Source organism: Sorex fumeus, unplaced genomic scaffold, assembly GCF_029834395.1.
Source record: "Sorex fumeus unplaced genomic scaffold, SorFum_2.1 ptg000051l, whole genome shotgun sequence".
Taxonomy (NCBI): Eukaryota; Metazoa; Chordata; class Mammalia; order Eulipotyphla; family Soricidae; genus Sorex; species Sorex fumeus.
In genome coordinates, this window is record NW_026606108.1 from 21956393 (window position 1) to 21981328 (window position 24936).

The window sequence follows — 24936 nt, forward strand, 5'->3', positions numbered from 1 at the left end:
AATATGATTATGATAGGTGGAAACACCTACCTGCAGGAAATAGATATACTGATAGATTTCACCTGCAATTTTCTAAAAAGAAAGATAAATTTGGCTTCAGAAGTGTTTAGGGTTGATGGAAACATGTTGTTCATTGCGAAGATAGTCCTATGGAGGCATCCATTCAATAATTCGACTTGTACACGTGAGGAATATGAGATTCAAGATGATATGACTTACTCAGGGTTGCAAATCTCAGAAGATTTATTGCTAATATTACACATAGAAGGATTCTGGTTCTCATTATATGGCTTCATAAATAATACAGTTTAGAATTCTTTTGGCAGCACCTACTTATTTATCAAAATTCCTCAATCTTACAAGGTCTCATCACATCAACCTAGAGTTCTTGTTTTAGGTCTATGTAGCACCAACTCAAAAAGTCAGTTTAACTAAAAGTTATTTCATAAAATTATCCCAATTCTTCATTATAAATACATTTTTCAATCTGTCTTATGATCACACTGATATAGCTCTTTAGACATCTTCTAATAAGTCTTAAAGAATAAGAAAGTATGACTTTTCCATTTCCTATTCATAATAGTCACAATTTAAGGAATTATTCCATATCTATCACATAAACTTTAGGAAGCAAAATTCACATAGTCATCTATGTTAATATTTTGCATCATCTACTAGATGATAGAGAGTGAGGAAAAATATGTAAGAAATGTTCATAAAGGTAACTACTGACTCTGTTTATACTTGAGGAATGAGACATGCATCAAACAAGTACATTAATGACATATCACTTTGAACTTAAAAACATTCTATGACTCAATGAAAGCACATAATAAAGACTTTCAACAAATATTTCTAAGAGAATTTTATAGGGCCTATTGGAACTAGTGCAAAGATGATAAAATTATGATTTACAAAATTGTCAACAACCCTAAATGGTATACTAACTGTTCATACTTTCATAATAAAATTTATAAAGTGATGCATTATAGGCTGTAAAATAGAAGAATGACCTTATTTTATTATGGTCTGCATGAAATAGATATAGAGTATGACTGAAATTTGCTAAAAAGAAGGAGAAAAGAAGGAGAAACACTTCAGAAGTGTTTAGGATTGACGGGAAATACTTCTGGGAAGATATATTTGAAAATATGAGAGAATGAGATGGTTGGCTATAAAACCACGATCAGAAAAATCAGTTTGCTGGCAATTTCAATGTTTTTAGTAAGATTTAATATGGACCTGAATTTAGGTATAAGACAAGAACAGGAATGCATTTGAAATATGTTCCAAGTATTATAATAGTACCATAATAGAAACTGGTGACTAATAATTCTTTGAAAGTCAGGGATTAAAGTTAACCAAATGTTTGCTATTATTACGACTAAGGTCAGGATACTAAGCAAAAGAGAACAAAAAGAAAATATTACAAAAAAGGTTACAGAAGGGAAAAGCAGCATCTGATATTGGGGACTTATTGTTAACCATGAAAGCAAGCCTCAGTATTTATGTCAGTTTGATGTTCATATTCAGGCATTGTTTTTGCTCCTGGATAAAAACTATCTCATCAAACATCAAAATCAAACAATGCAACTCTGAGACAAAACTAAATTTGACAAAAAGATGATTTTTATGCAACCTACAAAACACCTAACATTCACTTCCCCAAAATGAATAACTTCTTTATTAATTATAGATTTATCTTCACTCCTGTCACACTTATACAAAAAAGTCATTGGCACCTAATCAGAGGTTTTTCCTCTTCTAATAGATCCCAATATAAACCTAACTCTAGCTTCCTTTGATTCTTTACAGAAATGCTCATACTAATCCCAAATCTCAAAAATTCTTTCATTTATTGTGAATAGCAAGGCTCTTTCACTACTAAAACATCCACTTTAGCAAAAAGTTGTTTCTGTTACTTAAAAATGAACAAGGTTCAATATTTGATTTTGTGACTTTTAACTTCTATCTACTTATTAATATAAATAAAAATACCAACCAGTAGTTCAGAATTGGATAATATTCATCCATAAAGTGAAATCATGGTTTGCCCAAGGACAGAAGAGTTCAACCAAAATCAGTGAAAACATTCTGTGAAAATCACCTGACTTTATGACAATACAATTTGACTGAATTAAATATTTTAGTAAATATTAAAATCATGGGCCATAAATTTTCATGTGCTATAATCGTGTGCTATAAATTTTCCATACCAATAAAACTTATAATAAATATATATAAATATGAATATAACACAGTTCTTTTTACAGAGATCAGACTAATAAGAATTTACCAGCATATATTAATACACAATCTCATGAAAAATACTGTTATAAAAATCCATAAGCAAGCATGAGGCTATTCAGTACTGGATTATTTATAATGACAGAGACATTATCAAAAATTCTCTGTCATCAATCATTTCATTTCATTTCATTTCATTTCATTTCATCATCCTGTTATTCGTCGATTGCCTCGAGCAGGCCCCAGTAACGTGTCTTTCATCCTAACCCTGAGATTATATTCAAGGCTCTTTAGGAGAATGAGACCCATCATTGTTACTGGTATTTGGCATATTTGGTATGCCACGGGGAGTTTGCCAGACTCTGCCCTGTGGGCAGGCTACATTCGATAGCCTGCCAGTTTGTCCAAAGTAGGAATGAGATAGTAAGATGTCATAAAAGATGTTCTGAGAAGATGCATTCGCAGACGCGCGGTTCCGGGAGCTGGATTTTATAGTCTCTGAGTCTTGGCCGTTGATGGGATTACATGGCGCCAGGGGGCCAGGTGGTGGGTGTAACCCCCACCTACTGGAATTTGGAGGATCTGGGTGGAGGATGCTCGACTCCAATCCGAGTAGGCTGGGAGATCTCGGCCCCAGAACCCGCGTGGATTTGTCCCTCTGCCAGTACCTTCAGGTGTGCGGAGAGTGGTCTCAGCATGGTGGTGGCTGGTCCTGGAGGTCTTCGGCTGCTGAAGCCCTGGTCGGGGCGGGGAGGAAAGCTCAACCCGCTCCCCTCCAACGGGCTCCGGCGAGGAACAGCCAGGCGCGGGGGCAGACTGCACTGTTCTCGTCCAGGAGCTGGATTTTATAGTCTCTGAGTCTTGGCCGTTGATGGGATTACACGGCGCCAGGGGGCCAGGTATTAGAATAGACATAACTAGACATAAACTAGAACTGCACACTACGCATGAATGATCTTGGTCGACATTGGACATGGAAGTTTTCTGGTGGACATGAAATTGACCACATCATATTCAATCGACAGTTTTGCCTGACCGATGTTGCTATTCATTGGTCTGACCGAGACAAGAAGGCATCAATCACACCGTTTTTGACACAGGGGAAGAACTGTTCCTTGGAACATAGGACAAAAGAGGTGTCGGTGGTGTCAGTGTCCTTGTCAACACGAAAATGGCCATAGGCATTGATTCATTCGAATCCCTAACAACCTGAACCAGACGATCACACTTGAATAGATGTGGCTCACTGCCAGCAGTTTCTATCTTCGTTGTATATGCATCCAATTATGATAAAGGAGAAATTGAGAAGTTCTACATGGAGCTGGAGAAGTACTATAAAGAAGACCACACCTTCTACAAGATCATTGTTGGTGATTTTAATGTCAAGATAGGACCGAGAAGATCAGCCGAAGAACTTGACATCGGAACCCCTTGCCTAAAATGGAATGAACAGGATGAGAGACTGAGTTCATCATGTCGACCAAGATCATTCATGGTAACTCACAGTTCCAGAAGGCTAAATCTAAACGTTGGACATGGGATTCTCCCAGTGGACGGTTTCACAACGAAACTGACCAGATCATATTCAATCGACGGTTTTGCGTAACTGATGTTGCTGTTATCCCAAAATTCCAAACGGGATCAGACCACCATCTCCTTCGTGCAAAATTCTACTTTATGGAGCAGGGAGAAAGGGCTGCAAAGTTTAAGAAGAGAACTCCTAGAACAACCACCAACTGGGAGTTCTTTGGCACAATTGCGGCAACATGGGAAGATGCCGTCATTGACAACATTTACAAGGAATACAATCAATTGGTTCAGAACCTCCATGATTGTGTGAAGAACGCCAAAAGAGAGATAGCCACAAAAAGACACCTGTCTTCAAAAACTTTTGAGCTCATTCACCAACATGCCTTGGCGCAAGCCTCAGGCAACCGCAAGTCCGAGCTCGCAAAGCAGTGCAGAGAAACGATAAAGGAAGATCTCAAAGAGAAAAGAGCAGCAGTGCTGGAAAATGAGGCAGAAGCTGGGAAATGCATTTGCAACGTCTGCCTGTCCTTTGCCAACTACAAGAACAAGAAGACTGCCCTCCGATGTCCTGATGGACCTATCACACCTTCCAGAAGGGCAATGGAGAAGATTATCCATGACTTCTACTCGGATCTCTTCTATAGCCACATCTACCTGCCAACATACCAAATTCCTCAGGATGGATATGTCATTCCCAACATTCTCCCTTCCAAAATCTGACACACTATTTCGTGGGTAAAGAAGCGAACAGCACTCGGCCCAGACAATGTCAGACCCAAACACCTGAAGAACCTGCCGTCAGTACTCATCAATACACTGGTTCAGCTCTTTGCTCGCTCCCTGTCTGAATGCAAGTTTTAGTCCCAATGGAAAACCAGCAGGACTGTACTACTGTACAAAAAGGGAGACATCCACGACATTGGCAAATATTGCCAAATCTGCATGGTGTCTGTCGTCTACAAGCTCTTCACTCAAGTCATCCTGAATAGGATTGGCAGAACACTAGAAGGACAACCATGCGAGCAAACCAGGTTCTACAAAGGATTCAGCATGATCGACCATATGCACACAATAACCAAGCTCATTGAGGTTTCTTGGGAGTTCAAGATACCGCTCTGTCTAACATTCATTGATTTAAAGAAGGCCTTTGATTCTTTTGAGACTGAAGCGGGTCATCAAAGCCCTAGCCAAACAGGGCATTCAAACTCAATACATCAGGATCCTCTGCAAGTTGTATTATGGATCTCACCATTCTACAAGGAAATAATCATCCATGTCAAGAGAGAGGTTTGGCAATGTGATACCATTTCACCAAAACTCTCCAGTGCCACCCTCGAGAATGTCATGTGATGACTGGAATGGGAAGGAATGGGAGTGAAGATAGATGGTCGGCAACTACACCACCCCTGCTTTGCTGATGATATCATTTAAAAATACCAAACATTAACCAAGTGGCACAAATGCTGGCCGACTTCGACCGTGAGTGTGGAAACGTCGGACTCTAGCTGAATCTCATGAAGACAATGTTTCACGGTCACGGTCACGGTCACGGTCCTCCCATTGTTCATCGATTTGCCCTAGCGGGCCCAGTAATGTCTCCATCGTGAGACTTGTTGTTACTGTGTTTGGCATATTGAATACGTCACGGGTAGCTTGCCAGGCTCTGCCGTGCGGGTGAGATACTCTCAGTAGTTTGTTGGGCTCTCCAAGAGGGGCGGAGGAATCGAACTCAGGTCGGCCATATTGGCTACATGCAAGGCAAACGCCCTACTGCTGTGCACGTTTATGAGAAAGGTTCTCATTCCTGATGTTCTATTCGCTCTCAACGGAACGAACATCTCTGAATGCAACAGTTATGTGTGCCTAGGTCAAGAAGTCAACATGATGAATGACCTGGCACCTGAGTTGCACAGGAGGAAGAGAGCAGCCTGGAATGCCTTCAAGAGTGTCGAAGAAATAGCTAAGAGGACAAAAAACCTCCAGCTTCAGGCACATCTCTTCGATTCCACTGTTCTTCCTGCATTAATATACGCCGCTGAGACCTGGGCCCTATGAAAACAAGATGAGAACGCTATCTGGGTCTCCAAAAGAGAAATCGAAAGAGCTATGCTTGGAGTCACTCAAGTGAAAGAATCTGGAGTTCCAACCTCTGTCAACAATCAAGAATCAGGGACACTATCTCGTTTGCCTATGCAACAAAAATCAAATGGGCTGGACACATAATGCGATTTGGAGACAACCACTGGACTAGAGCCATTACTGACTGGATTCCACGGGAAGTCAAAAGGTCACATGGCCACCCACCAATGAGATGGTCAGACTTCTTCGTCAAGACCCTGAACAAGCGGTTTAGGTTCTTTGTGTTCCTAGAACAAGCAAACACCCCTAGGTTACACTAGCACATGACAGGGATGAATGGAGACATAACTAGTGCCCGCTCGAGCAAATCTATGAGTAATGGGATGTCAAGTAATCAAATGATCAAGAAGATGAATATTAAATCAATAAAATAGAATAGCTACCTAATAAGATCCAAAATGGGAAATAGGAGTCAATAGTGGAACTACACTAAAATAAGAAAAGCAAATCTGCACTGACCAATGTGCTATGAAGAGAGGACTTTGATTAACTATACTTTGACACCACCTCAATTTTGTTTGTTTTAGGGCCATACTCAGCTATGATCAAGGGTTACTCCTGACTCTGCACTTAGGAATTATTCCTGGAGGTGCCTGAGGGAACCTTAGGGAATGCCAGGGATCAAATCCCGGTTGGCCATGTGCAAGGAAAATATCCTACCCGATGTACCATCACTCCAGTCCCCAAATTCTAAGGGTAAATATAGCATCTGAGTTAAGTAACCAAAGCTAAGACTAGAAATTAGCATTATGGCACTGTCCTCCCCTTGTTCACTGATTTGCTTGAGCAGGCACTAATAATGTCTCCATTATGAGACTTGCAGCCATGCAACATCTTATTATGACATCTCATTCCTACTTTGACAAACTTGCAGGCTACCGAATGTAGCCTGCCCACACGGCAGAGTCTGGCAAACTCCCCGTGGCGTACCCAATATGCCAAATACCAGTAACAATGATGGGTCTCATTCTCCTAAAGAGCCTTGAATATAACCTCAGGGCCAGGATGAAGGAGACGTTACTGGGGCCTGCTCGAGGCAATCGATGAATAACAGGATGATTTGTGATTTGTGATTGTGATGAGACTTGTTGCTACTGTTTTTGGCATATTGAATACATACGGGGAGCTTGCCAGGCTCTGCAGTGTGGGTGGGATACTGTTGGTAGATTGCCGGGCTCTCCCAGAGGAATGGAGAAAGCAAATCCGGGTCAGCCACGTGCAAGGCCAACACCCTACCCACAGTGCTATCACTACAGCCCATTTATATGGTAAACAGTAAAATAGAAAAAAAATTTTAATTAATGAACATGTGCCAAGTATTGAGAGACACAAATAAGAAAAAGAAATCTTAATAATTTCAAGTTTCTATAACTTAACGTGTCAAAACTAACTTCATGGAAATCCTACTGCCTCAGGATCATAAAGGCCACAATCTACCAGAGAGCTCTTAGTGTATGCAGAAATGGTCCTACTAGGAAGATCCAACCAAACTGTGCAAGAAATCCCCTAACCTTACAATATGATTTAAAGATTTACAAGTCTTACTTTAAAAAAAAATGACATTTATGGTATCAGCACTCTACTGAGATAAAGACTATCTTACTCAAATTGCCATATAGGTTATCACAATCATCTGTGAAAATTTTCAACAAGAGTACTTCCTTTTATGGGGCTGAAGAGATGGCACAGCAGGTAGGGTGTTTGCCTTGCACGCTGCTGACCCGGGTTCAATTTCAGCATCCCATATGGTTCCCTGAGCATCGCCAGGAGTAACTCCTGAGTACAGAGCCAGGAGTAGTAACCCCTGTCCCATCATCAGGTGTGACCCATATAGCAAAGATAGATAAATAAATAAATATTTCCTTTTCTCCAAGGAAAGGAGAAACATTAGTCAACTTCAATTTTCCAAGCTGCTTAAAAAAATGTTAATAAGCATTTTTTTAAAATACAAAGGAAAATTCCCTCCAATAAAGATAGGCTAGAGGTAGAAATTTAAAGCAGCAAACATTGTTTTAGCTCCAACTACTGGGAAACAAAATTGGTGTTAAAATGAAATTAATGGTGCTGCTCACAAAAAGGAAGACATAGATCATGGGTAGTAATTTTTTCCTGAATTTCATGTTCAAAATTTCCCCGCATTAATACTACCATGACTGGTTTTTAATTGTTCTAACAACAACCAAAAAAAAAGTGCTAGCTTTTGTGATTCAGGCAATCTAAGGAAAAGACAACATTGTAAACATCTCACCGACAAACTGTATTAATTGAAATCATACCTTTTCTAAGGGGCAGATTTTATTCTTATTTCCCCAGTTTCCTAGCAGTACCTTTATCAAAGGCTTTTAGAGATTAAAGCTGGTAAACGGATCTCGTGGCAAATGTGAAGCAAAGAGTATTAAATAAGTATTTCATATTAAGAATCCAAAATCATTATGACATATTTAACAGGAAATTTCAAAAGAAAAGCATAATTTCTTTGAGTTTACAAATCATAAGTCATAGCAGGAAGTATACCTAGAGGCATCGGGAGGAACAGATCAGAGTATACTAATCTATTATTAAGGAGTTTGCTGTTTGTCCTGAAAACAATAAAAATCCAGTAGCAGATTTTACCTTAAAATCATCCCTGGCAATTGTAAAGAATAGGTGAACAATACAAAGTGTAAAGACAGAAAGATAATTTGGAAAACTTCTACACAATCCTGGAAAGAACTAAGAGGAGACTTATTGAATGTTGCAATTGTGGGAACAGAAATGTTCATATAATTTTGCTAAAGTGGTTTTAATTAAGTTATTCACGCCCTTAAAAGTATCCCTACATCATAAATTTGATCATAAATTTCTATAATACTGGTAACAATTGTAAAATTTTTCTTCTGCAAAATCAGAGAAAAACAAACAAATGATAATAAATATAAACATTATTTGATGTATATTTTTGAACATCTTTCTTTGTGAAAAAATTATTGAGGCAGACTATCAAAATCATGATCATCCTGTTGTTCGTCGATTGTCTCGAGCAGGCACCAGTAACGTCTCCTTCTACATAGCCCTGAGATTTTAAAAGAGCCATTTCAATGCTCTTGCAGGATTAGGAGGATGAGACCCATCATTGTTACTGGTATTTGGCATATTGAGTACGACACGGGAAGTTTGCCAGACTCTGCCATGAGGGCAGGATACATTTTGTAGCCTGACAGGTTCCACAAAGGAAAGATAATAAGATGTCATGCGACCGAAAATGCGGCCGTGCACTTCCGGGAGCTGGGTTTTATAGTCTCTGCGTCTTGGCCATTGAGGGGACCAACATGGCGCTGTCGGCAGCTCGTGGGTGTGACGCCTACCTACTGGAAGATGGTGGGTCTGGGTGGAGTAGGCTTGGAGACCTCAACCCCGGGACCCGCATGCCTGGGTTCCTCTGCCAGTTCTTTCATGCATGAGTCAGAATATAAATAAATGAAAACAAAAAAAAAAACCCTTAATTTGTGAAGAACTGAATTAATCAGTCCATTAGTCAGGAAGTGGGGTGGCACAGCAAAATTAGAGGTGGGGTTCAATGGACTAAGTGTTCCGGTGGGTCTTCAATTACATCTCATGAAGTGTGAACCTTCACTACAAAACGCATGCAGTGTTGTAAACCAACCTTTCTTCAATAAGAAAAAAAGATGAAGGAAGAAAAGAAGGGAGAGTGGTAAGAAGGAAGAAAAATAAAAGGATACATTCAAATATTGTTTCTGGGTTTTTTTCCCAGTAATGTAATACATAACAGAACTGGCAGAGGAACCCAGGTGTGTGGGACCCGGGGCTGAGATCTCCAAGCCTGCACGGTTTGAGACTGGACCTGTCAGTAGCTAGACAGTTACACCCTCCAACTGCTGTGTAACCCCAACAACGGCCAGGATCCAGAGATTATCACAACAAGCTCCCGGGAGAACACAAGGCAGAGTCTCCTACCCTGTGTCTGACTATCCTCGCCAGGGCCCAACAGCTGAAGACCTCCAGGCCCCAACCAAGGCCTTACTGGGGCCACTCTCCACACACTTGGATAAGCCTCAGACATAACAGAACTGGCAGAGGAACCCAGGTGTGTGGGACCCGGGGCTGAGATCTCCAAGCCTGCACGGTCTGGGACTGGACCTGTCAGTAGCTAGACAATTACACCCTCCAACTGCCGTGTAACCCCAACAACGGCCAGGATCCAGAGATTATCACAACAAGCTCCCGGGAGTGCGCGGCCGCATTTGCGGCCGCGCGACTATTTATTTACTTTTCTCAAAGTTTTCAGGGTACTTAAATATCCAACCCGCACGGCAGAGCCTGGCAAGCTATCCGTGGTCTATGCCAAATAGACCAAATTGATATGCCAAATCCAGTAATAAATGGATCTCATTTCCCTAACCCTGAATATGCAGAGTCGAGAAGGATATGGAAGGAGAAGCTGATAAAACACCAAGGCAGACATAGGCTGCCAAAACGCAGAAAAACAAAAATGATTGTCTGTACTTTTAATGCTCGTACCCTGGCATCTGCTGCATCCATTGAAGACCTTATGGTACAAGCGCGAAAGATCAAGTATGACATCATTGGTCTGACCGAAACGAGAAGACATCAATCCCATCATGCTCTTTTCGACACTGGAGAAGAACTGTTCCTTGGAACATGTGATAAAAGAGGCGTCGGTGGTGTCGGTATCCTTGTCAACACAAACTTAGTCATGAGCATTGATTCATTTGAATGCCTAACAACCCGAATCGGACGATTACACTTGAATAAATGTGGCTCACTACCGGCAGTTTCTATTTTTGTTGTCTATGCACCAACATCCAGTTATGGTGAAAGAGAAACTGAGAAATTCTACACCGAGCTGGAGAAGTTCTATAAAGAAGATCACACCTTCTACAAGATGATTGTCGGTGATTTTAATGCCAAGATAGGACCAAGAAGATCAGTTGATAAACTACACATCGAAACCCATGGCCTGGAATGGAATGAACAGACTGTCTGAGTTCATCATGTCAACCAAAACCTTCCATGGTAACTCACAATTCCAAAAGGCTGAATCTAAACGTTGGACATGGGAGTCTCCCGATGGACGGTTCCACAATGAAATAGACCACATCATATTCAATCGGTGGATTTGCCTAACCGATGTTGCTGTTGTCCCAAAATTCCAAACGGGATCAGACCACCGTCTTCTTCGTGCAAAATTCTACCTCACAGAACGAGGTGAAAAGAATGCAAGGTTTAAGAAGAGGACTCCCAGAACAACCACCAACTGGGAGCTCTTTGGCTCTATTGCGACAACATGGGAAGATGCCGTCATTGACAACATTGATGAGTAATACGATCGAATGATTCAGCACCTCCATGATTGTGCAAGGAATGCCAAGAGAGAGATAACCACAAAAAACCGTCTTTCTTCGAACACTCTTGAACTTATTCGCCAACGTGGCTTGGCACATGCCTCAGGCAACCACAAGCGAACATCTGAACTGGCAAAACAGTGCAGAGAAGCCATCAAGGATGACCTCAAAAACAAGAGAGCAGCAGTACTGGTAGATGCAGCAGAAGCTGGGAAAAACATTCGTAATGCCCGCCTGTCCTTCACCAACTACAAAACCAAGATGACTGCCCTCCGACATCATGATGGATCTATCACATCTTCCAGAAGGGCAATGGAGAAGATTATTCATGACTTCTACTCAGATCTCTTTAATAGCCACATCCACTTGCCCACATACCACATACCACATGATGGATATGTCGTTCCCAATGTTCTCCCTTCTGAAATCCAACATGCCATCTCGTCGGTAAAGAAACAAAGAGCACCTGGCCCAGACAAGATCAGACCTGAACACCTGAAGAACTTACCATCAGTACTCATCAATACATTGGCTCGACTCTTCACACGCTACCTGTCTGAATGCAAGGTTCCATCCCAATGGAAAACCAGCAGGACTGTACTACTATACAAGAAAGGAGACATCCAAGACATTGGCAACTATCGCCCAATCTGCTTATTGTCTGTCATCTACAAACTATTCACTCGAGTCATCCTGAATAGGATTAGCAGAACTCTAGGATGTGAACAAGCTGGATTCCGAAAAGGATTCAGTACCATCGACCATATCCACACAATAACCAAGTTCATTGAGGTATCTCGGGAGTTCAAGATGCCGCTCTGTCTAACGTTCATTGATTTAAAGAAGGCCTTTGATTCTGTTGAGACAGAAGCGGTCATGGAAGCCCTAGCCAATCAGGGTGTACAAACTCAATACATCAGGATCCCTCGTGAGCTCTATTGTGGATTCACTACCAAGATCTCACCATTCTACAAAGAAGTAATCATCCATATAAAGAGAGGGGTTCGACAGGGTGATACCATTTCACCAAAACTCTTCAGTGCCACCCTCGAGAACATCATGCAACGACTGGAATGGGAAAACATGGGAGTGAAGATAGATGGTCGGCAACTACACCACCTCCGCTTTGCTGATGACATCGTTCTAATAACACCAAACATCAGCCAAGCGGCACAAATGCTGAACGACTTTGACCGTGAATGTGGAAAGGTCGGACTACAGCTGAATCTTACGAAGACAATGTTTATGAGAAACAGCCTTGTTCCTGACGCTCCATTCGATCTCAATGGAACCACAATCTCCAAAAGCAACAGTTATATATACCTAGGTCGAGAAATCAACATGATGAATGACCTGACACCTGAGTTGCGCAGGAGGAAGAGAGCAGCTTGGAATGCCGTCAAGAGCATTGAAGAAATAACTAAAAGGACAAAGAACCTCCAGCTACGAGCACATCTCTTTGATTCCACTATTCTTCCTGCATTAACATATGCCTCAGAGACCTGGACCCTACGAAAACAGGATGAGAACGCTATTCGGGTCTCTCAAAGAGGAATCGAAAGAACTATGCTTGGAATATCACGATTCACTCAAATGAGAGATAGAATCCGGAGTTCTGATCTTCGTCAACGCTCAAGAAACAGGGACTCTGTCTCATTTGCCAAGACATCAAAAATCAGATGGGCTGGACACGTAATGAGGTTTACAGACAACCGCTGGACTAGAGCCATTACTGATTGGATTCCACGGGACATCAAAAGATCACGTGGACGCCCACCTATAAGATGGTCAGACTTCTTCGTCAAGACCCTAAATGATCGGTTTGCGGCTCTGCATGTTCCTAGAACGAACAGATACCATTGGGCTATGCTAGCACGCAACCGGGATGAATGGAGATGTTACTGGCACCCGCTCGAATAAATCGATGAATAACGGGGATTAAGTGATTAAGTGATTAAGTGAATGTAATACCAACATCCTCTCTTGTGTCTCTTGGCATTTTTTCCTTGAAATTTTTTGTTGTTGTTGTTTATGTGAATGTTCATTTACTTAATCTATTTTGATGGTTACATAGTTAATACCCTTTACCACATTTACTTTATGCCAGTCTTCAAAATATGATTTTAAAACTTGTTGTTTCAGGACCAAATATACAGTATAAGGGGAAAAGGGGCTTTCCTGGTATGCCAAACCATAGCACTGCCTATGATCGATCCTCCAAGCATCACCACGAATGATCCTTAAGCAAAGAGTCAGAAGTAATCCTAAGCACCTCTGAGTATAGCCCAAAATGGGGGGAAAATACCTTGTTGTCTCAATGTTGAAATTAGGGCTATTTGTAATTTTTGTTTTGCTCTGCTTTAACCACATCTAAAACTTCACACTGGAAAAACAAAACATAATAATCATATATAAATATTGCTTATTTTGTGTCTACTGTTAAATTCAAGAATATGTTCTATCACATAATTAGCAAAATAACATTTCAAAAAGTGAATTCTTTTCACTCTAAACATTTCTCGAGGGATCTGTTAACATTTTAAAATATATGTAAAAATCAGTAAAATTGGGGCTGGAGCAACAGCACAGCGGGTAGGGCATTTGCCTTGCACACAGCCAACCCGGGTTCGATTTCCAGCATCCCATATGGTCCCCAGAGCACCACCAGGAGTAATTTCTGAGTGTAGTGCCAGAAGCAACCCCTGTGCATGGCCGGGTGTGACCCAAATAGCAAAAAAACAAAAATCAGTAAAACTGAGTCAATTATTTAGAACTTAACCTGACAACATGTTTAAGGTCAAGGAGATTTTTGTTGCTGATTTTGAATGACTTTCTAGTTCCTGGTAATAACAAAAGGTAAAAGGTAATGCCATTTAGTCAGGATTATAATTGGTTTTAATTTATATACATATTTATTCTTCTCTCTCATTTCCTGCCTGAAAGCTGGTCAGCCCCAAAGCTTAATTCACAGATTTCAAAGCAATGTAAACTGTTTTGTTACAAAAATAAACATGTCTCATAAATTTTCAATCTCAGATTTATTAACATTTAGACTAGATAATTCTTCGCTGAATCAACAGTGTTTGTGTGACTAGTATCAGTTTTGAAAAAGTCTGGTATAGGGGGTGTGGTGCTGCCAGCTGATAAACTGTAAGCACAGGGAAAGTGCACAGCAGCCTGATGGTGCTTTCAGTCTTCCTGATACCCCAAAACTGCCACTGTGCCTCTGGCTATCCCCAATCACTCAGGATCAAATTTCCTGGAAAATTAAATGGCCAAAAGTTAGGTAGGTGGGAGCCACAGCCACAAACCACTCCAGCTCCGCTATACAATCTCATTTATTAACCTTGTTTCAGAGACCCATAAATAAATCTCCAAAGATATCAAAAGCCACATTCATCTCAGAGCCACACAAGGCTGAACAGATTGAGGTAAATTTGAGGGGGCGGGGGGCAGGTCAGTTTGGTGCCACCCAAAGAGGCCCCTGGCAGCCACTTGCTCCCCCAAACTAAAATCAGATCACCATGCCCCCAGCAGGACTCCACCAGTTTGGGATGGACCTCACAACGATATAATCTGCTGAAAATTTGGGTGTGCGGGTTTTTTGACAAAAATCTTCAAGTTTTCTCTGGATCAGGATGGGCTACCTCCCCCCAACCTCTCTGTACTTCTGGAAGGCTCAGCAGTCACACCAACACCCAAAGCTGCCAAAGCTTGTTAAAAAAGCTACTCCAGCCTTACTTTCTGAATAATAATACTGAATGCCTTGAAAAAAATGAAAAAAAAGAACAAAAAAGAAAAAATCTGGCATAAAGTCATCACTACATATAGAAAATGTATGTGATAAGATATCTGACTGAAAAAATGACACAATAGAGGAGAAAAAAGAGGGGTTTACTGGTGCAATCAACACACCTAGGCAGGTCATTCAGTGCTGACAAAGAAAATGAGTATAATCTTGAACTCACTAAGAATAATCTTGTACTGACAAATGAGTGAGGAACTTGCCTTACACAAGATGAGCCAAGGCTGAATCACAGGCAACTGGGAATGTCCATCCCCACATCCTCTCTAGGAGTGATCCCTGAGCACAGAGCTAAGAGTAAGCCCATTTCTAGTTTCTGCTTCTGTGGACAAATGACCTAAAAGATTTGCTACAAATCCCTTCTGCCTTTATATTTATGTTAAAATATAAATGTTTTCTCTGAACATACTTTTATAACATCTACTCAATTCTATCCCAGTTTTTCATCTTAACACTGAAATATAATTGAAGCAAAATTTTCTTTAAAGATAATTCAGGCTTTTACAAATATGCTCATTCTCAGATATTTCAAAACCTGCTTCTCTCAGTCTAGTAAGATTCATGAAGTTTGAATTTTGCCTCTAGAGACTTTGCTCCACTTTTTAAAAATTAAATAACTCAAGAGAATTATTATTTAAATCTGTAAATATATAAAATTTTACATTTTTTACTTTTACCTAACAATGTTAGAAATGATAAGTCTATTAAAAAATTCCTTAGAATTTTTACTTTGAATATGAGAACAGAGTATATCTTACCATCATGCTTTATTTAACTAATTTCTTCCAGAAATTTGCTCCCTATATCAGAGTTACTTATTGAAGTTCCTTCTTCTAAAATAGAACTCAAAACCTATCTCCTTTCAAATGCTTCCCATTCAAATTGCTCTCCTACTTACATATAATATTATTTTTTATGAAAAAATAATTATGAAACTTAATGTAGTAAGCCTTGACTACTGTGTAAGTTCACGATGACTATGGACAAGTAAAATGTCTTAATCATATTTTTAATCTCCTGCAAATCTTGCTCAAAAATATTTATTAAAATAAAATAAAACACTACTAAAAATGAATCTGAATTGAGTTCTATTCATGCTATATGGACTTCAGTTTTCAATTATTATTGCCTTTGTTGCATAATCTTAAATCTATCTTGGAAAATTTGGGAAGTAATTGAAAGAAATAAATCATATATAAAGGAACTTATGGTTGACAGAGAGCATTACCTCACTAATAACTGAACAATCAATAAATAACTAGGTGAATAATAAAGAATGGCATAATAGTCATAAATTATTAATCTAATTTACATACACATACATAGTGGTTATAAAACTAGTACTAATGATTTTATGTCAAAGAACTTGAATTGACCTCTAATTGTACGTATTATACCAAGCATATTTGTCATTCATAAGATATGAATCCCTCATATTTATCACATACCTATATTACAAAGTCCCTGTTAAGTCAAATGAGATTTTAGAAAGTAATAGAAGATAACTCTAGAAATGTTTAGAATTAAAAGAACTCACTTTTTGAAATGTTATTTTCCTATTCATGATAAACATATTCTTAAATTTAACAGTGAACTCAAAATTAGCAATATTTGTATATGATTATTATGTTATTTTGTTTTACCACTGTGAAGTTTTAGATGTGGTTAATCAGATCAAAACAAAAATTGCAAGTAGCACTGATTATCTTTCAACATTGCATACTGAAACACTATTGAGAAGTAAGTATTCATCAAGAACTCTACTCTGTGTTTTCACTTAATCATCAAAACAACCCTATGAGGTTGATTATCATTGTTTTATAAATGGGCTGGAGCGATAGCACAGCAGGTAGGGCGTTTGCCTTGCATGCAGCCAGCCCAGCCAAGCCGAGTTTGATTCCTCCACCCCTCTCTAAGAGCCCAGCAAGCTACCGAGAGTATCTTGCCCGCACGGCAAAGACTGGCAAGCTATCTGTGACGAATTTGATATGCCAAACACAGTAACAACAAAGTCTTACAATGGAGATGTTACTGGGCCCGCTCGAGCAAATCGATGAACAACGGGAGGACAGTGTTCTATTTTATAAATAAAGAAACCTTTGGGCTATATCATTTACCCAAGGTCATGTAGCTAATAAAGGATAAAATAACAATTTGATGTCCTGAAGCTTGACACCAAAGCCAAAGCTCTTAGACAAGATTCTGAATCCCTAAGTGTCAATTCCATCAGTCTAGATTTTATAAAACTTCACCATGTCACATAGCTATTTCAAATGTTTAAGTTCTAAAATTTCTAGAATATAAACATTTCTTTAGATTTCAGACACAAATCAAGTCAAAACACTACATAAAAATTAAAATGAGGGGCTGGAGCAATAGCACAGTGGGTAGGGTGTTTGCCTTGCACGGCGGCCAACCCGGGTTCAATTCCCAGCATCCCATATGGTCTCCTGAGCGCAGAAGTAACCCCTGTGCATTGCCGAGTGTGACCCAAAAAGAAAAAAAAAGTAAATGAAACTAGGTCAATAAATTATATTTTAGAGGATTGATTTAGCTAATGGTTAATCATGGTCTAATGATTAATATTGTATTCTAGATACAATAACTAGTTAGACTCTTTAGTATAATAAATATGCATGTATGTATCATATACTTAAATCCATTAGTGGCTCACCTAAAAGGTTTATTTTTGTTTAGTAGTTTACCTCAAATTGAAATCTAAGGGCTTAGATATAAAAGAAATGTAAGAACTCATAGAAGTTCCTTCTAATTCACAAAATGCCCCCCATATGCCATACTTTGAGGTTACTTTCTTTACAATTCCAAGTTTCAAATGTAATGTGAAATTTGGAGAACAACACTGCCATCAGGGGACAGAGAGTTGAAACTGCAGAGTCAGAATAACAAAAGCAAATGTAGTGCTTCTCAGCTGGAACTGAAATTGTACTACGATCTGTTATGAAGAACTAATAATAACACCCAAGTTCCACCACAGCTTCTATGTAAGTTCATCTACTTACCCTGCTCCAGAGACACATAATTAAATCTCAAAGAGATCTACTAGCTGCAAAAATTTCTCCTATACCCTGGTCCCTGACTCAGACCTCTCCAGTAATCTCTGGATGGGGTAGGCCAAATTCCTGTCCTGCCAAAGCCCTGACAGCTGCACTCACACTCCAAGGGCTGCCACCATGCCAATGGCCAGTCTACACCGCAACACAGAACCTAGTGTTTGTTGTCAATAGATATTGTCTATATTCTTGTCTAAATAGTACAAATGAGTGAGATCATCTGGTACTTGTCATTCTCTCTGGCATATTTCACTTGGCATTATACCTTCCTGTTCTAAGTTGTAGCAAAACACATGATTTATTCTTTTGTGGCTACATAGTATTGAACATTTAGGTTGTTACTATATTCTGACTATTATACAAAGCACTGCAATGAACACAAGTGTGCAAAAATACTTTTTGGACTTGTGATTTTGTATTTTGAGAATAGATGCCAAAAGTGGAATCACTAGGACAACTAGTCTTAGTTTATTATGAAATATCTGTACTGTTTTCTATAATGAATCAGAATCAAATACTAAGCAATCAACCTAAAAAGCAGTTTTAAAAAAACTATAGTTAAAAAATTACAAATTATTTATGAAAGAAATAGAAAAAGACTCCAGGAAATGGAAAAACATTCCATGTTAATGAATTGGAAGAATTAACACTGTTAAGTGACATTTAATCCACCAGAGTATTATACAAACTCAGTGAAATTCCCATCAAAATTCCAAGGACATTCTTCAAGGAGTCAGAATAAGCACTAATAAAATTTGTATGAAGCAGGAAATTCCCAAAGAGCCAAAGTCATTCTGAGAAAAACATAAATTGAATAGTATTCTATTTCTTGACTCTAAGTTTTATAATAAAATCATAGTAATCAGAACAGTATGGTTTTATTGTAAACAATGCTTCAGTGAACACTGAGAGAAAATATGTCTTCAAGATCCTTATTTCAGTTCCTCAAGCTATATACCAGAAATGGGATTGATAGATCATTTAACATTTTGATATTAGCTTTTGGAAATACTCATACTTTTTCCACTGTGGCTACATCAGTTTAATTATCTACCACGTACAAAATTTCTCTTTATTCCAAATCACCAGCAATATTGTTTATTTTGATTCCAATAATCCTAGTAGATGTAAAGTGGTATTTCATTGAGGTTTTAGATTTGTTTCATGAATGGTTATTGATAAAAATGCATTTTCATATAGCTGCTGGTTATTTGGAGCTATTTCTACTCAGAAATTTTGTTCTTTTTAACTTTGGTTATTTTTCTTTTGCTATTGAATTATGAGCCCTTTATTATATGTATTAACCCTCTTTTAGGTATGGGATTTGGAAATACATATATATATATATATACACATACATACATACATTACCCAGGTTCGATTCCTCTGCCCCTTTCAGAGAGCCCAGCAAGCTATCGAGAGTATCTTGCCCTCACGGTAAAGACTGGCAAACTACCCGTGACGTATTTGATATGCCAAACAAAATAACAAGTCTTATAATGGAGACATTACTGGGCCTGCTCTAGCAAATCAATGAACAACGGGAGGACAGTGACAGTGACAGTGACTTTACATATATATAGAAAGTTTTATATATAAAACTTTTATATATAAAACTATAACTATTCAGTAGGTTGCCATTTCATTTTGTTAATGGCTTCCTGTTTGTATGGAGGAGGGAGAAGCAAAGGGCCAATTTCATTTATTAGTAACACTATATTATCTTTCCTCTGTTGTGTACTTTTTGCATACTTGTAATAAATCAGTTGACTTTCTATTGTGGGTTTACATCTGGACTCTATTCTGTTCCATTGGCATATGTGTCTATTTTCATTCCATTATTACACTACTAGGATTTATGTAGATTTGTCATATATTTGGCAATCAGGATGCTTGTGAATTGCAGTATTGTCTTGTTCAAAATTTTTTTAGTAATTTAGGAGTATTTGAGATTTCAGATATATTTTACAGTTGTTTTTCCTAGTTGAGCTTAAAATGTTATTGAGATTTTGACTAGGACTGTGTTAAATTTGTAAAATGCTTTGGATTTTTAAGGGACATTTTAACAATGTTAATTTTTCTGATTCACAAAATATAGGATGTTGATCTGTTTCTGGTTAAATTTCTTTTGTCAGCATTTTACTCTTGCCAGTGTACAAGCTTTTTATCTCCTTGACTACATTACTTTTAAGCATTTTATTCTCTTTGATGCTATTGTCAATGGATTATCTTCTTTATTTTGGCTAGTTTAAGTGTAAAGAAACAACTAATTTTTGTTTATTGAACAGCGCAGAGTCTCCTGCCCCCGCGCCTGGCTGTCCTCGCTGGGGTCCCTTGGAGGGGAGCAGATTGAGTTTCCCTCCCCGCCCCGACCAGGGTTCCGGCAGCCAAAGACCTCCAGAACCAGCCACCACCATGCTGAGACCACTCTCCACATGCATGAAGGTACCAAGGTACCGGCAGAGGAACAAAGGCATGCGGGTCCCGGGGCTGAGATCTCCAAGCCTGCTCCGATCGGGGCTGAGCATCCTCCACCCAGATCCTCCACCTTCCAGTAGGCAGAGGTCACACCCACCAACTGACCCCCTGGTGCCGTGTAATCCCATCAACAGCCAAGACCCAGAGACTATAAAACCCAGATCCTGAGATCTTATTATCTCATCCTTACTTTGGACAAATTGGCAGGCTACCGAATGTAACCTGCCCACATGGCAGAGTCTGGCAAACTCCCCGTGGTGTACCCAATATGCCAAATACCAGTAACAATGATGGGTCTCATTCTCCTAATCCTGAAAGAGCCTTGAATATGGCACATTTTAAAAAATCTCAGGGCTAGGACGAAGGAGATGTTACTGGGGCCTGCTCGAGGTAATCGACAAACAACAGGATGGTCCTGATCGTGATCGATTTTTTTTTAAATCATTCAACTTGACTGGATTTGTGTATTAGTCCTCACAGTTTTTGTGTGGTCTTTTGAGTTCTTTATATATAGGATCATATCACCACAGAGATAGCTATGCTTCATTTCCAACTTAAATACCTTTTATTTTATTTTCTTGCCAATCACTTTCCCTAGGACTTCAAGAACTATGTTAAATAGAGTGATGAATGAGGGTGTCCTTCTTTCTTTCCTAACACTAAAGAAGGAACTTACAACTTTTTACCACTAAGTATCATGGTAGTCGGCTTGTCATGTCCTTCATTACTTTAAAGGTACATAGTTTCTATGTTAATTTAAGGATTTTTTTAATGATTAAAATGTATTTTTAATTTCTCTTTTTAGTAAGGATTATCTTTCTGATTCCATTAGGCTTTATATTTCTGGCCTTTTATCACTGAGCTTATAAAGATTATTTTTTAAAGTCTCTGTCAGGCAATTCATATTAATTCATTTCTCAAAAGTCACTTACTATAGTGTTTTATTTTGGTCATATACCAGTTTCATATTTTCCTAGGGTTTTTTTTTTCTTTTTTGGTGATCCTACTACTACTGTATTCTATCTGTAAATCCGTGTTATGTCACTGAAGTCCAGTGGGACAATAGAACCTCCGTTAAGATTAGAACCTACATCGAGAAGAGAACCTAAGTCTGGGTCAGTTGTGGGCCTGCCCCCACATCCTCCCCAGCTGGGCTTCTAGCTACCCACCATCTACCCCTGCCACTGCTGTCCTCTTGCGCCAACACATACACCCTTCCCTTAGTCTGGGATGCATGTCCCAGGCTGCTCTGAGAGTCCCTCGTGCTTGAGGGAGCACCATCTAAAACCTCAAGTGAAAAACGTCACGTGGGAGGGTTACCGCGGAATAAAGAAACGTTTTACCGTTTTTCCGAATGTGTGGGAAGGGGGCTTCTAGAATTTTCCTTTTCCTGGGCCCTGCAGCTCGTGGACCAGGTGGGCGAGCCGGGTGGCAATGATAGCCCCCGCTGGGTCAACTCGGGGCAAGACACTTCAGGGTCCACTTCTGGAAAAGAAGGGGAGTTCCTAGTTCGTTGGATTTCTGTGAGGATCCTGGAGATACCTCGCACAAGCGTCAGCTCTGGAAGAGGACGTTCTGTCACCGAGACTCACTTCAGCAGCTCAATGGAACCCTTCCTTCGGGGAGCTGGGAAGTAGGACTAGAAAGAGCGTAGTCGGAATAGAAGCCTGAATCTACAGCGGAGAACTTGCTGGAAACCCAGGAGTCCTTACAAACACCTGATTTAAAAAAAAAAAAATGGAGCAAAAACAGCTCACTCCGGGCGACCTCTCACAAAATACTCTTTCATCAATATTAACACTCTATCGAGAGACACACACACCAAACCTAGGTCCCTAACCCGGTTTATACACTAATGAAAAGAATATGGCAATCTGGCAAAAAAGCGCGCGCGGGGCACTCCGAGGGGGCAGCGCCAGTGCCTGGTTTCCATGGAGACCAGCTGGTGGGGTGCGCTGACTCCGCCCAGCAGCTGTTTTTTTTTTTTTTTTTTCCTCAGCTCCTCTCGGGCCTCTTCGGCACCCCGGGTCGCTTTCATTCGCGCATCTGTGGGCGGGGCGGCGGAAGAAATTTGGCCGGAAGAGGCCACCGTTGGAGGCGTGGCCACGCAGCCGAGCTATGGCGGCAGCTCCTCACGTGCCGGCAGCGGTGGAACCTCTACCTACATCTAACGTGGCTCCTCCGGGGACACTGAACCTCAACAATGAGGTGAGCGCTGAGGTCCGGGGACTGTGGGGCGACGTGGAGGGCCCTCTCACCGGCTCCCCGGCGTCCTTGCGACGGGCCGCGTCTGCCAGCCGCGGTGCGGGTTGGGGAGGGCGCTCTGGAGGAGTGACTTGGACGGTCCCGGCGGGCGCACCGGAAGTTGGACCCGGGCTTTGGGGACTCGGTTTCTCGGTTGTTGGAAGCGGGAGGTGTTTCCAGGCCGCTGGCCCGATGGCTGTCATTGGGATCTAGAGAAGATCATTTCATCTTTTCTTCCGTCCTCAGTCTAGTGAATCTCCCGACAGTCCCTTCTCAATGTTACGAGAAATGAACCGCAACCTGCCTGGTCTTTGCTCCCCCGCCACCCCCACTCCGTCGCCCAGACCTTGCATTTAAAGGGCCGAACGTGACGGCTGTCGCTCAAGGAAGTGGCTGATGCGGCTGTCGCTTCTGAGTGGTCGGCGCTCACAGCCTCATTCCTTCGAGCCAGCCGTCCGTTCCTTTGCCTCCCACGTCCCGCAGACCCCGAGCCAGAGGCTCGTCAGACTTGACTCCTCCAGCCCCATGATTCAGTTTCTCTCGAACCCAGCCAGCCCCTGCCCCGGCTTTGGCCCGCCGCGCCTCCGCCTTGACGTTTTAGCATGACGGCCTCTCTTGCCGGTCGTTCAGGAAAAGTCGTGTCCTCTCGTGACTTCAAGCTGGAAATGGGAGGATCCAGTTAGAGCCCCAGAGCCACGGATTTAAGTTGTTCTTTGTCCTCTGTTCTTTTAGTGGGTCAGTGCAGTGCACAAGGCCCTGTTCATTCATTTCACAGGGCTTTGTGAGACAAACCTGGTTGCAAACACCTTGCACTGGGATGCAAACCACGCCCAGGAAAAACGAGTGCAAGTGAAGGATGCTCGACCTTGGCCAGGAAGTGTTTTTTTTTTTTTTAAAAAAAAAAGGGGGGGGATTGCAACCGTGGTTTGGGGTCAGGGGAGGAAGACTGCAGGTATAAGCAGGGAAAGGCCAGTAGTCCGAAACCCCTGGAATAGTATAGTGACAGTTGGCCCCCATTTAGAGGAGAACTTGTCAATAATGTGTGAAAAGAAAACTTAAATAGATTCTTGTCTTAGTGATGTGCTAAGAAGAAGTCTGGTTCTGGGTTTCACTCACCTGTGAAATACAGGATATGTTAAAGAAGGATTTGAAGTTGCTTTCCGTGAACACACATTAAGCTCGTGCTAGTTCCATTAAACATAGTTTTTTTTTTCTATCATAGTACAGTGATATATATAAAAGGCCCTGATGGCCTTGGGAATTCACCAAAAATACGAGTGAATTTTTATTCTAAAAATTTTGAAGCTACTCTGACTACAGATGACTAATACCACTCTTTAAGGCTCTTTTCTTAGTTCATAGTCACTCCTCTTTACAACAGTTTAAAATTCGACTTCAAGAATTCTTTACTGTTCAGGAGAGAGCACAGATGTTAAGGCTCTTGTCTTGCAAAGTGCCTGATCCAGTTAGATCCCCTAGTCCCCTAAGCACCACTATGAGTGCTCTCTGAACATGGAGCAGAAAGTAAGCCCTGACACAGCTGGAAGTGGCCCCAAAACAAAACCAAATAAGTCTTTATTAACTCACCTCCTCTAGGCTATGGGTTTCTCTTTTGTACTGCCACAGTGCTTTCTATGATCAAAACACTTGTTTGCCCCTTTCTTTTTGTGTGTAATTTCTGTTTGCAACATCTGTGTTCAATGAATGTTTGCTGGGTGACTAAAGGAACTTTCAAATGAGAAAGTAAACACATCCCTACTTACATGTTCCAGTGTGAGGAGGGGAATAGGAGGGGGGGAAATGGGGAAGATGAACTGTCTTAAAATTTAAATTGAATGGGAGGAAATCTACAATGGGAAAAGAAATACAGACCTGTCCACCAAAAAATTGGAAAACAGGACAAAGTTTTAAAAAAGAAGTTAGGGGAAAAGTATATGGAACAAATAGAGGACTAATAGAGGGCTGGAGTGATAGCACAGCGGTCGGGCATTTGCCTTGCACGCAGCCAACATGGCCGACCCAAGTTCGATTCCTCCGCCCCTCCCTGAGAGCCCGGCAA

General features: G+C 40.7%; 1 protein-coding gene across 1 annotated transcript in view; it reads left to right on the top strand.

Moving 5' to 3' along the window:
* The first annotated feature begins 22737 nt into the window (after nucleotides 1-22737).
* SRFBP1 (serum response factor binding protein 1) overlaps nucleotides 22738-24936 on the top strand; it is a 45479-nt gene continuing 43280 nt past the window's right edge. The window contains exon 1 of the mRNA XM_056124530.1: nucleotides 22738-22841. Within this exon, the coding sequence (XP_055980505.1) occupies nucleotides 22752-22841 (90 nt within the window). The 5' untranslated portion in view covers nucleotides 22738-22751. The remainder of the gene's footprint in view (nucleotides 22842-24936) is intronic.